Source organism: Nerophis lumbriciformis, linkage group LG35 (genome assembly GCF_033978685.3).
Source record: "Nerophis lumbriciformis linkage group LG35, RoL_Nlum_v2.1, whole genome shotgun sequence".
NCBI classification, from domain to species: Eukaryota; Metazoa; Chordata; class Actinopteri; order Syngnathiformes; family Syngnathidae; genus Nerophis; species Nerophis lumbriciformis.
In genome coordinates, this window is record NC_084582.2 from 9168799 (window position 1) to 9182270 (window position 13472).

The window sequence follows — 13472 nt, forward strand, 5'->3', positions numbered from 1 at the left end:
AGAAGCTTCAAAAATGTGTCTCCTCAGTTCCTAAACGTTTACTGAGTGTTGTTAAAAGGAAAGGCCATGTAACACAGTGGTGAACATGCCCTTTTCCAACTACTTTGGCACGTGTTGCAGCCATGAAATTCTAAGTTAATTATTATTTGCAAAAAAAAAAAAATGTATAAGTTTGAACATCAAATATCTTGTCTTTGTCGTGCATTCAATTGAATATGGGTTGAAAAGGATTTGCAAATCATTGTATTCCGTTTATATTTACATCTAACACAATTTCCCAACTCATATGGAAACGGGGTTTGTATAAAAAAATGCAACTTTTACTAAACACTGGTTGATGCTCAGAATATAACCATCAGTATTTACACATAACAACAGCAATGTGGTGTTTTCTCATTACAATCGCTTAAGAGTGTCTAAAACAAAAACAAAAATATTTTGGAATCCATCACCAGCTACCCAATGTGAACAATAGGGGTAAAAAAAACCCAACATTATTTATTTATTTATCGTAATAACAAACTCCATGTGTTCCACGGGGGAAAAATAGTTAGAAATAATTTGGTAAAACATCTTGAAAACATGAGTTTCTCTTTAATTAAAAGACACATTTACAATATATATTGACAAAACATGTACATTCTTCATATTTACACTTTGAAACAAGAAACAATGCATATCCACATTGTCAACAAATACAAAATAAATGTATACATTCCGTATCCACAAATCACAAATACTATTACAGATCATTTATATACACTTCTAAAAGTAGAAATAGTATTAGAAAAAAAAGGTTTTGATGCCGTACATTTTATACAATTTAAAAAAAATGCACAGAACTACTTTGCAATCAAAAGGCAATATATATAAGCATGATTAATGATGATACACAACTTCAAAGTGAAAAAAACATGACATTAATTCAAACTGCACATATATGTGATAAAGTACTTATGCTTAACACTGTCAGAGCAGCAGCCATGCATGTAGGTGCACACAATTACAAAACAGTGACTCACTGTAACATCTCTATTCATCTCCGCTCACACCGCCCTGGGCTTAGAATTTGTCCTCTTTAATGATGTTCTTGTCCGCTTTTTCACTGATGCTTTTGAATGCTGGCAGGTTGGTTTTGATCCGCTGCCTCTGGACACTGTAATGCAGCCCGTAGCCAAAATAGATGAGCAGGCCTGCAGAGACACAACAATACAGCTCACTGGCTTGGACAGTGAAGTCCTTTTTTAAACCTGTCCATCCCAAGTTTAGCCTCACCGATTGCCATCCAGACAGCGTAGCGAACCCACGTGGCGCCTTGTAACTGGAACATGAGGTAGATGTTTATAAGTGCGCTCACAATGGGAAGTGCAGGGAGTAAGGGCACCTGTGAATACAGAATTATTTATAACATGGAGATTCACGGTTTGTTGCTTAAATTTTGCATTCAGATGGAAGTACCATGAAGGAGGCTTTGGAAGCGTTCTGTGGGTGCCTCCAGATAAGGAAAACCGTACATATCAGGATGATGGAGAAGGTGCAGACGAGTGTGATGCTCCATGCTTCCATAGACGATAACGCATCGATACCGAGGCTGAGGGTGATGCAGAGCGCAGCCACACATGCAACTGTGCCCAGACATGATGAGAAACACAGTGAGGTACACCACCATGCAAGGACGGAGTTAAAGGCCTACTGAAATGGGATTTTCTTATTTAAACGGGGATAGCAGGTCCATTCTATGTGTCATACTTGATCATTTCGCGATATTGCCATATTTTTGCTGAAAGGATTTAGTAGAGAACATCGACGATAAAGTTCGCAACTTCTGGTCGCTGATAAAAAAAAAGCCTTGCCTGTACCGGAAGTAGCAGACGATATGCGCGTGACGTCACAGGTTGTGGAGCTCCTCACATCTGCACATTGTTTACAATCATGGCCACCAGCAGCGAGAGCGATTCGGACCGAGAAAGCGACGATTTCCCCATTAATTTGAGCGAGGATGAAAGATTCGTGGATGAGGAAAGTGAGAGTGAAGGACTAGAGGGCAGTGGGAAGATGCTGTGAGACGCGGGTGGGACCTGATATTCAGCTGGGAATGACTAAAACAGTAAACAAACACAAGACATATATATACTCTATTAGCCACAACACAACCAGGCTTATATTTAATATGCCACAAATTAATCCCGCATAACAAACACCTCCCCCCTCCTGTCCATATAACCCGCCAATACAACTCAAACACCTGCACAACACACTCGATCCCACAGCCATAATACCGTTCACCTCCCCAAAGTTCATACAGCACATATATTTCCCCAAAGTCCCCAAAGTTACGTACGTGACATGCACATAGCGGCACGCACGTACTGGCAAGCGATCAAATGTTTGGAAGCCGCAGCTGCATGCGTACTCACGGTACCGCGTCTGCGCATCCAACTCAAAGTCCTCCTGGTAAGAGTCTCTGTTGTCCCAGTTCTCCACAGGCCAATGGTAAAGCTTGACTGTCATCTTCCGGGAATGTAAACAATGAAACACCGGCTGTTATCCGGCACAACAGTCAAGGGGTGCATTCTACGGCGGGGGTGCGTTATCCGGCACAACACCTGCCGTAATACACCGCTTCCCACCTACAGCTTTCTTCTTTGCTGTCTCCATTGTTCATTGAACAAATTGCAAAAGATTCACCAACACAGATGTCCAGAATACTGTGGAATTTTGCGATGAAAACAGACAAATGTCCTCTACAATCCGTGACGTCACGCGCAGGTGTCATCATACCGAGATGTTTTCAGCAGGATATTTCGCGCAAAATTTAAAATTGCACTTTAGTAAGCTAACCCGGCCGTATTGGCATGTGTTGCAATGTTAAGATTTCATCATTGATATATAAACTATCAGACTGCGTGGTCGGTAGTAGTGGGTTTCAGTAGGCCTTTAAGTTGACTATTCGGTGCTTACCAGAGACTAAAATCAGAATAGTGACTGTTCTTGAGCTGACTGAATTTGGAGATGTCGGCGGCTTCAGGAAGCCAAACTTGGTGTTTCTCTCGATGATTTGCAGTTCTCTCTCTTGCGACGGGCTCACCTGGTACCTTCAAAGAGTTCACATGTGTGAAGGATGTAGCTTGAAGCATGCAGGCTGAACGTGACACAAAGTGTTCAAGATCATTTGGAACCTCAGTATCAAGATGCAAATGGCCACGAGTGTGTAGGCAAACAGGGTGCCGATCGACATCATTTCCACCAAGGCGTCCAGGTCAAATAGCAGAGCCATGATAGCTGGAAATGGGAGAGAGACAGTACTTCAATCATGAAACTCTGAGAAACAGCTTTTTCTCCGAGTTGCGGTATAAGTTGCGATTTTTTTCCCCCCCAATAACATTTCATCCATTTTCTACCGCTTGTCCCTCTCGGGGTCTCAGGGGCGCTGGAGCCTATCCCAGCTGCATACGAGCAGAAGGCGGGGTACACCCTGGACAAGTCACTACTTCATCCCAAAGCCAACGCAGATAAACAGACAACATTCACATTCACATTCACACACTAGGGCCAATTTAGTGTTGCCAACCAACCTATCCCCAGGTGCAGGTACTTCTCTTTGTTTTTAACGTCTATTTTCTATTTTCTGCTGGATCTACTCTCTATTTTATGCTGCTGCTGTCACATATACTGTATATACTGTAATATTGTACATGGTCATTGGTATATATTGTATATATGTTATAGACATAATATAATATATCTGTATATATATTATTATTCACCGATTCTGTTCATAACTTTCATGGACAGAATTTCTAGGCGCAGTCAAGGCGTTGAGGGGATCTGGTTTGGTGGCTGCAGGATTAGGTCTCTGCTTTTTGCAGATGATGTGGTCCTGATGGCTTCATCTGGCCAGGATCTTCAGCTCTCACTGGATCGGTTCGCAGCCGAGTGTGAAGCGACTGGGATGAGAATCAGCACCTCCAAGTCCGAGTCCATGGTTCTCGCCCGGAAAAGGGTGGAGTGCCATCTCCGGGTTAAGGAGGAGACACTGCCCCAAGTGGAGGAGTTCAAGTACCTCGGAGTCTTGTTCACGAGTGAGGGAAAAGTGGATCGTGAGATCGACAGGCGAATCGGTGCGGCGTCTTCAGTAATGCGGACGCTGTATCGATCTGTTGTGGTAAAGAAGGAGCTGAGCCGGAAGGCAAAGCTCTCAATTTACCGGTCGATCTACATTCCCATCCTCACCTATGGTCATGAGCTTTGGTTTATGACCGAAAGGACAAGATCACGGGTACAGGCGGCCGAAATGAGTTTCCTCCGCCGGGTGGCGGGGCTCTCCCTTAGAGATAGGGTGAGAAGCTCTGCCATCCGGGGGGATCTCAAGGTAAAGCCACTGCTCCTCCACATCGAGAGGAGCCAGATGAGGTGGTTCGGGCATCTGGTCAGGATGCCACCCAAATGCCTCCCTCGGGAGGTGTTTAGGGCATGTCCAACCGGTAGGAGGCCACGGGGAAGACCCAGTACACGTTGGGAAGACTATGTCTCCCGGCTGGCCTGGGAACGCCTCGGGATCCCCCGGCAGGAGCTGGACGAAGTGGCTGGGGAGAGGAAAGTCTGGGCTTCCCTGCTTTGGCTGCTGCCCCCGCCACCCGACCTCGGATAAGCGGAAGAAGATGGATGGATGGATGGATATTATTATGTACACATATTATGTATATTGGGACGGCGTGGCGCAGTGGAAGAATGGCCGTGCGCGACCCGAGGGTCCCTGATTCAATCCCCACCTAGTACCAACCTCGTCATGTCCGTTGTGTCCTGAGCAAGACACTTCACCCTTGCTCCTGATGGGTGCTGGTTAGCGCCTTGCATGGCAGCTCCCTCCATCAGTGTGTGAATGTGTGTGTGAATGGGTAAATGTGGAAGTAGTGTCAAAGCGCTTTGAGTACCTTGAAGGTAGAAAAGCGCTATACAAGTACAACCCATTTATTTATTTATCATTTATATATTCATATATATGTTAGATTTTTCTATCGCTATATTAGTCTATTTATACCTGCATTGTCCTTTCCATCCTTACACTTTCCATCATTGTAACTGAGCTACTGTGTTGAACAATTTCCCTTGTGGATCATTAAAGTTTGTCTAAGTCTAAGTCTAAGTCTAAGTTGGAGGTGGGAGGAAGCCCACACACACAGAAAGACCCGAGCCAAGGAACCGGAGCCAGGATCTTCTTATTTTGAGGTACCAGCACAAATGTAATAATTCACTTAATTTATTGGATTGATTAAATTGTGAAATAATTAGTGAAATCTTTTTTAAAAAAGTATTAAATTGTTACATAAATAACCAAATAAATCAATAAATAAATATTGAAATACATGATTAAATAATTTAATGTGAAGTGAATTATATAGCGCTTTTCTCTAGTGACTCAAAGCGCTTTTACATAGTGAAACCCAATATCTAAGTTACATTTAAACCACTGTGGGTGGCACTGGGAGCAGGTGGGTAAAGTGTCTTGCCCAAGGACACAACGGCAGTGACTAGGATGGCGGAAACGGGGATCGAACTTGGAACCCTCAAGTTGCTGGCGCGGCCACTCTACCAACCGAGCTATACCGCCCCATTGTAAAACGTACTTTTACAATGAATAAATTAATGACACTTTACTTACAGATTGTTTATTTATTTTGACCCTCCATTGACTCAGGGGCAAAATTATGATGATTGGGCAAATGTGCGGTAAAGTTGAGGGGATAGGACAAAATTGCACAGCTGTGTATGTTTCGCTAGATTGGTTGAATTTCCTTGAATGAATGCGATCGCAACATCGCAAATTCTGGGATGGTCTGGTCATTTGAGGCCTGCACCTCGCTTTTTATTGGCTGTTGTAAAATATAAAATCAATGTATTGTTAAAGGGGAACATTATCACCAGACCTATGTAAGCGTCAATATATACCTTGATGTTGCAGAAAAAAGACCATATATTTTTTTAACCGATTTCCGAACTCTAAATGGGTGAATTTTGGCGAATTAAACGCCTTTCTATTATTCGCTCTCGGAGCGTTGTGACGTCACATCGGGAAGCAATCCGCCATTTTCTCAAACACCGAGTCAAATCAGCTCTGTTATTTTCCGTTTTTTCGACTGTTTTCCGTACCTTGGAGACATCATGCCTCGTCGGTGTGTTGTCGGAGGGTGTAACAACACAAACAGGGACGGATTCAAGTTGCACCAGTGGCCCAAAGATGCGAAAGTGGCAAGAAATTGGACGTTTGTTCCGCACACTTTACCGACGAAAGCTATGCTACGACAGAGATGGCAAGAATGTGTGGATATCCTGCGACACTCAAAGCAGATGCATTTCCAACTGGACTGGACAGATCAGCTTTCAGGAAAAGAGAGCGGATGAGGGTATGTCTACAGAATATATTAATTGATGAAAACTGGGCTGTCTGCACTCTCAAAGTGCATGTTGTTGCCAAATGTATTTCATATGCTGTAAACCTAGTTCATAGTTGTTAGTTTCCTTTAATGCCAAACAAACACATACCAATCGTTGGTTAGAAGGCGATCGCCGAATTCGTCCTCGCTTTCTCCCGTGTCGCTGGCTGTCGTGTCGTTTTCGTCGGTTTCGCTTGCATACGGTTCAAACCGATATGGCTCAATAGCTTCAGTTTCTTCTTCAATTTCATTTTCGCTACCTGCCTCCACACTACAACCATCCGTTTCAATACATGCGTAATCTGTTGAATCGCTTAAGCCGCTGAAATCCGAGTCTGAATCCGAGCTAATGTCGCTATAGCTTGCTGTTCTTTACGCCATGTTTGTTTGTATTGGCATCACTGTGTGACGTCACAGGAAAATGGACGGGTGTATATAACGATGGTTAAAATCAGGCACTTTGAAGCTTTTTTTAGGGATATTGCGTGATGAGTAAAATTTTGATAAAAACTTTGAAAAATAAAATAAGCCACTGGGAACTGATTTTTAATGGTTTTAACCCTTCTGAAATTGTGATAATGTTCCCCTTTAATGAGATATATTACTGTAAATTACACTCATTTTCTTTGTCACCTGTAACAAAAGCTGTTTTGTACAAAACGTATAAATGTTGCCCTCAAATTTCCAGTATAAAAAATGGACACTCTTGTTTAAAAAGGTAGTTACAACCAATCGATCTGAATTTTGCCTAGCAACAGGTGGTTAGGCATTAAAAAACTGTTTACCTGCCACAGTTCCAGATGATATGGTAGCCACTGCAGGACTACCACTAGATGTGACTTTGGTCAGCAGTTGGAAAAGCAGACCGTCTCTCGCCATGGCGAACATAACCCTCGGCATGGGGAACATGGAACCCAACAGGCTGCACAAATTTGCGTACACAGGGTGTTAGTATTGGTATGCGGAACAATCAAACATACAACTTGGTGCAAAACAACAATTTATAACAAGTGGCATACTGTACCTGGTGGACAGAGCACACAGTGACCCCACTGCCACAACATATTTGGCAGGACCCCAGCCGATATATTCAAAAGCGACAGGCAGGGGGCTTTTTCTGCTGAGCATGTAGTAGGGCATCATCAGGGTGAGCGCGGCAGAAACAGCAAAGTAGGCCAGGAAGCAGATAAGTAGCGAGGCCACAATCCCCACAGGAACAGATTTTTGAGGGTTCTTCACCTCCTCACCTGGGAAGAACATACAAAAGGTTGTTTGAATTGTCCTCATAATCATTCAATGGATATTTATTTGCCTCCAGGGTTCCTTCAGAGTTATAAAGTGTACATTTATTTTACTGTTACTGTATTTTATATTATTACTTTGAACTGTTTTATATTTTAATTTTTTATCCTGTAAAGCGTCTTTGAGTACTCTGAAAAGCGCTATACCAAATAAAATGTATTATTATTATTATTATTATTATTATTATTATTAATTTCAATAAAAGTGGTCGTTTAAATTTGCAACACCTTCCTGCATGACAACTCCATACAATCAAATGTCCACATACTGTATTTTATTATTTATTAAAATTGAACTGTACTTGTATTGGAATTTTTTTATGTGAGACAAGCAAACATGTGTTTTTCTTTGTTGAAGCATTCAAAATCGTAAATAAACAATAGCAAAAGTCAGCTAACAATGGAGGAAATAGGATTCGCTCTATTTCGCCTATAAAGCACTCTAAAAACATCTAAACGTTTTATATACACAGGATATAATATAATATAATATAATAATACAATATATCAGTATATAATATATATTGTATATATAATATGTAAATATTACATATATGTTATATTTTATATTGCTACTATGGTACAATTTTAATCTACTTTATACCTTTTGTTTTCGCCCTCTTTTTGTGCCCCTGTGTGCATTATCCTTTCCATCCTTACCCTTTCCATCTTTTGTAACTGAGCTACTGTGTGGAACAATTTCCCTTGTGGAACAGTAAAGTTTGTCTAAGTCTAAGTGTAATAAGTATGTATGTAATCTGCACAGGTGGGTAGAGTAGCCAGAAATTGTACTCAAGTACGAGTACTGTTACTTTAGAGATTTATTACAGAAGTAAAAGTAAGGAGTAGTCACCCAAATATTTACTTGAGTAAAAGTAAAAAGTATGTTGTGGAAAAACTACTCAAGTACTGAGTAACTGATGAGTAACCTGTTCGTTTAATGATGACGGCAACAAATAATGCACAAAAACAAAAAAATAGCAATGAGCAAATTCAGAGCCAGGAATATCTCTTAAGCAACTAAAACAATAATATATATTAAATAATAATACATTAACATAAAAAAATTAAGGCAAATTGAGTCACAATAACTTAACAGCACCATAGGCTCAGTAGGCAGAGATTACAAAGGAAAATAACAAGTTAGCCTTTACGCAAACCATAAACTGATAGGTGTGAGCTGCACTTGAGAACACACTGTGCACTTCTGATTGGTGTTTCTATGCATGCGTGACTGTGTGTGCGACTGTGCGTGTCTACGAGGCTGCAGTGCGTTAATAAATGTAAATGAAACGGAGTCAAACGTCACCAGTGACTGTATTTGATTGGTGAAACGCAGGCATGCGATAGATCCTACATTGAAGGTCTGTCTGACAAACCGAAACAAACAAAGCGTGCATTAACAGATCGATAAAAATCAGTAGCGAGCTGAATGTAGATACATGGAGGGGAGTAAAAGTAGCGTTTCTTCTCTATAAATATACTCAAGTAAAAGTAAAAGTATGTTGCATTAAAACTACTCTTAGAAGTACAATTTATCCCAAAAGTTACTCAAGTAGATGTAACGGAGTAAATGTAGCGCGTTACTACCCACCTCTGGTAATCTGATAGCAGACATGATCATAATAACATGTAATATTTACGTGTTTTGGTCATTTTAAGCATCACAACATTTGCTATTACCTTTAACAACAACACTACTAATCATGGCAGACTTCATGGGAGAAAACAAAGACTACTTTGGGACAAATGATGGAATAGAATATCAACTGTTGCAAAGCTGTGTCATCAACACTCACGAGTATAAAACTACTTTTTTAAAGTAAGAATTTCTTTATTTCAAGCATGAAAAAAAAATCATGACTTTGACACAATTGTGTCTCATAATTAAAAGGGATGACAGCCAAATGGACTTTGCTGTTTTAGTTTCAATGAAACAATAGAAAATACGTACTCATATAGTAGTACAGTTGTTATTAGTGAGAAAATACTTATTTTAAGGTATTTTTTGGGTTCATTGAGGTTAGCTAATTTGACTTGTTTTGGAAAGTCTTGACAAGCCAAATTTGCTTGTTCTATTAGCAGATAATTTTGCTTAGTTCAAATAAAATAACCCGAATTTTGTATTTTTTTTCTTGTTTTTGAACACTGATTTTTTGCAGTGTGTGACTTCAAGATGATTTTTCGGATGTTGCTGGAGGATGTCAAAGTTTACAATATGCAGGAGGCTTTTATATACTAGCTTGAGGTTTTGTTAGTGATACAGTACAGCAGTTCACTGCATATTTTTTGATATGTAAGTAATCATCTATAGAATAAAACATGTTTATATCCTCAGACCGTCATCTCACCTGTCGTCGCAATGCAGTCAAAGCCCACAAAGGCGTAGAAGCACGTGGCTGCACCAGCCAGGGTTCCGCTGATGCCGTAGGGGAAAAATCCGCCGACTCCATACGAGCTTGTGAGGTTGGCGGTGCTGCTCAGGTTACTGTACAAAAAAAAGTGCATTATCTTGTTAGTTCAAAACATGGGAGGCAAAAACTTTTGCAGCAAATCCCGAAAAAACATCACAGTGCTCCTGTTGTATAGAGGAACTTGTACCAATACAAACACATTGGCACATCCTTGCATTGACATTTTAACCTTGCTAGCAAACATAGAACACTGGGGGGGATAAGTTGGGATTTACATAACCAAGGAGTTCCTCTAGGCACCCCTTAAAGGCCTCTCCTTTTTTTTTTTTCTCCGTAATGAGATTTATGTAACAAAACTGTTGCTGATGTTCAACTTCTTTAGTTATACTAGTGGCGTTCCTCAGGGTTCCATTTTAGGTCCTCTCCTTTTTCATCATTGGGCTATTCAACTACCGTATTTTTCGGACTATAAGTCGCAGTTTTTTTCGTAGTTTGGCCGGGGGTGCGACTTATACTCAGGATCGACTTATGTGTGAAATTATTAACACATTACCGTAGAATATCAAATAATATTATTTAGCTCATTCACGTAAGAGACTAGACGTATAAGATTTCATGGGATTTAGCGATTAGGAGTGACAGATTGTTTGGTAAACGTATAGCATGTTCTATATGTTATAGTTGTTTGAATGACTCTTACCATAATATGTTACGTTAACATACCAGGCACGTTCTCAGTTGGTTATTTATGCCTCATATAACATACACTTATTCAGCCTGTTGTTCACTATTCTTTATTTATTTTAAATTGCCCTTCAAATGTCTATTCTTGGTGTTGGGTTTTATCAAATACATTTCCCCCAAAAATGCGACTTATACTCCAGTGCGACTTATATATGTTTTTTTTCCTTCTTTATTATGCATTTTCGGCCGGTGCGACTTATACTCCGGAGCGACTTATACTCCGAAAAATACGGTAGTTGCCCGCAAGTTCGGTTAAAAAAAACTCGTAAAAAAAAGTCAGAGTGGTTATGTTTGACTAGATTATTTGCAGAAGGTGAGCCCTCCTGTAACGCTGACAAAATAGACCAAAATCGAATGTTTACTGTAGAAGACGCTAGTTCTGAAATGTACAAAATAAGACTCATAGTAAAGGGACAAGTACGGTTCTTAGCTTTCTGTAAATGTGGCCCCCGAAACAATTTACCGTATTTTACAGACCATAGAGCGCACCGGATTATAAAGCGCACTGCCGATCAACGGTCTATTTTTTAAATCTTTTTTCATACATAAGGTGCATTAAAGGAGTCATATTATTATAATTTTTTTTTAAACTGAAAACTCTTCCTTGTGGTCTACATAACATGTAATGGTGGTTCTTTGGTCAAAATGTTGCATTGATTATGTTTTAAAGATAATTTTCAAGCCGCTTTCTGACAGTCGCTTCAGGAATGTGCTGTTTTGTGGGCGGTCTTATTTACGTGGCTCACCTTCGACAGCGTCTTCTCCCCGTCATCTTTGTTGTAGCGGTGTAGCGTGCAAGGACGGGAGTGGAAGAAGTGTCAAAAGATGGAGCTAACTGTTTTAATACCATTCAGACTTTACTTAAATCAATAACGGAGCAGCATCTCCTCATCCGTGGCTCACTAGCATAACAATAACAACGCCGAAATGTGTCCCGTGAAAAAACTCTCTAATAACTAAAGTTCCTTGGGTGAATAATGTATACTCACTACACCGGTATGTTTTAGTGCTTTCATGGCTAGTTTACTGACAGATATAAATAAGAACTCTACACTACTTTATATTAGAAATAGCAACAGCGGAGGATGAATGTCCCATAACAAGAAGATAGAGAAAAAGAAGAAGCTTATCGACTACGGTGTCGCCACGGACTACAAAGGCGGACGCGTGCAATTTTTCAGGACTTATGCGGATCCCAAATACAGATCAGCAGGTGCCAGAAGGTTAGAAAAGTTGCTTATGCATAATATTGCGAAACAAAACGCCAGAAAATGCTCGTATGTTGAAGCACAGTACAATCCATCAAGCGTTGCGACTTCATAGCTTACCAAAGTCGTACTAAAGTTCCAACCCCGCCAAGTCATACCAAAGACTACAAAAATTGGACCCATTACCTCCCTGCTTGGCACTCAGCATCAAGGGTTGGAATTGGGAGTTAAATCACCAAAAATGATTCCCGGGCGCGGCCATCACTGCTGCTCACTGCTCCCCTCACCTCCCAGGGGGTGATCAAGGGTGATGGGTCAAATGCAGAGGATAATTTTGCCACACCTAGTGTGTGTGTAAGACAATCATTGGTACTTTAACTTAACTTAAAACATTTTGATAGATTTTTGCATGCCGTGTGTATTGTTCTATATTTTCAACGGAACAAATAAAATGTTGGTGTTGTTTACTTCAATCATATTGCAGTCTACACGTATCTCTTGTGTGTGACTGCCATCATATTGCAGTCTACACTTGGGGACGGCGTGGCGAAGTTGGGAGAGTGGCCGTGCCAGCAATCTTAGTTACTGGTTCAATCCCCACCTCATACTTGCCAACCTTGAGACCTCCGATTTCGGGAGGTGGGGGGCGTGGTCGGGGCGGGGGCGTGGTTGGGGGCGTGGCTAAGAGGGGAGGAGTATATTTACAGCTAGAATTCACCAAGTCAAGTATTTCATATATATATATATATATATATATATATAGCTAGAATTCACTGAAAGTCAAGTATTTCTTATATATATATATAAGAAATACTTGACTTTCAGTGAATTCTAGCTATATATATATATATTTTATTATATATATATATATATATATATATATATATATATATATATATATATATATATATATATATATATATATATATATATATATATATATATATATATATATATAAAAATAAAAGAAATACTTGAATTTCAGTGTTCATTTATTTACACATATACACACACATAACACTCATCTACTCATTGTTGAGTTAAGGGTTGAATTGTCCATCCTTGTTCTATTCTCTGTCACTATTTTTCTAACCATGCTGAACACCCTTTTCTCAGGTACCCAGAAAGGTTTCGAGTACCACCAAAAAACTGAATCTCTGAAGACAGTATAAAAATCTGTGTTAAAGGTGTACAAATACTCTTTGTATAATAAGCATGTTATTGTTTACAAATGAGGGTTAAGAGTTCAGTACTAAAAAAAAAAAAAAGAATGTGGCTTAATTACAGTTTTTTAATTGAGCTGCTGCATTTTTTGGTTGGGTTGTTTATTTATTTTGAATAACTTCTACATTTCTAAAAGGGGAGGAATGT

General features: G+C 40.0%; 1 protein-coding gene across 3 annotated transcripts in view; it reads right to left on the reverse strand.

Annotated features, from left to right (window-relative positions):
- Positions 1–613: 613 nt before the first annotated feature.
- Positions 614–13472, reverse strand: part of LOC133575151 (cationic amino acid transporter 2-like) — a 34809-nt gene continuing 21950 nt past the window's right edge. For all 3 annotated transcript variants that reach the window (XM_061927690.2, XM_061927688.2, XM_061927691.2), the window contains exons 6-13: positions 10087–10223; positions 7459–7681; positions 7220–7356; positions 3180–3282; positions 2962–3095; positions 1459–1625; positions 1276–1384; positions 614–1193 (exon numbers count right to left, since the gene is read on the reverse strand). In XM_061927690.2, the coding sequence (XP_061783674.2) occupies positions 1063–1193; positions 1276–1384; positions 1459–1625; positions 2962–3095; positions 3180–3282; positions 7220–7356; positions 7459–7681; positions 10087–10223 (1141 nt within the window). In that variant the 3' untranslated portion in view covers positions 614–1062. The remainder of the gene's footprint in view (positions 1194–1275; positions 1385–1458; positions 1626–2961; positions 3096–3179; positions 3283–7219; positions 7357–7458; positions 7682–10086; positions 10224–13472) is intronic.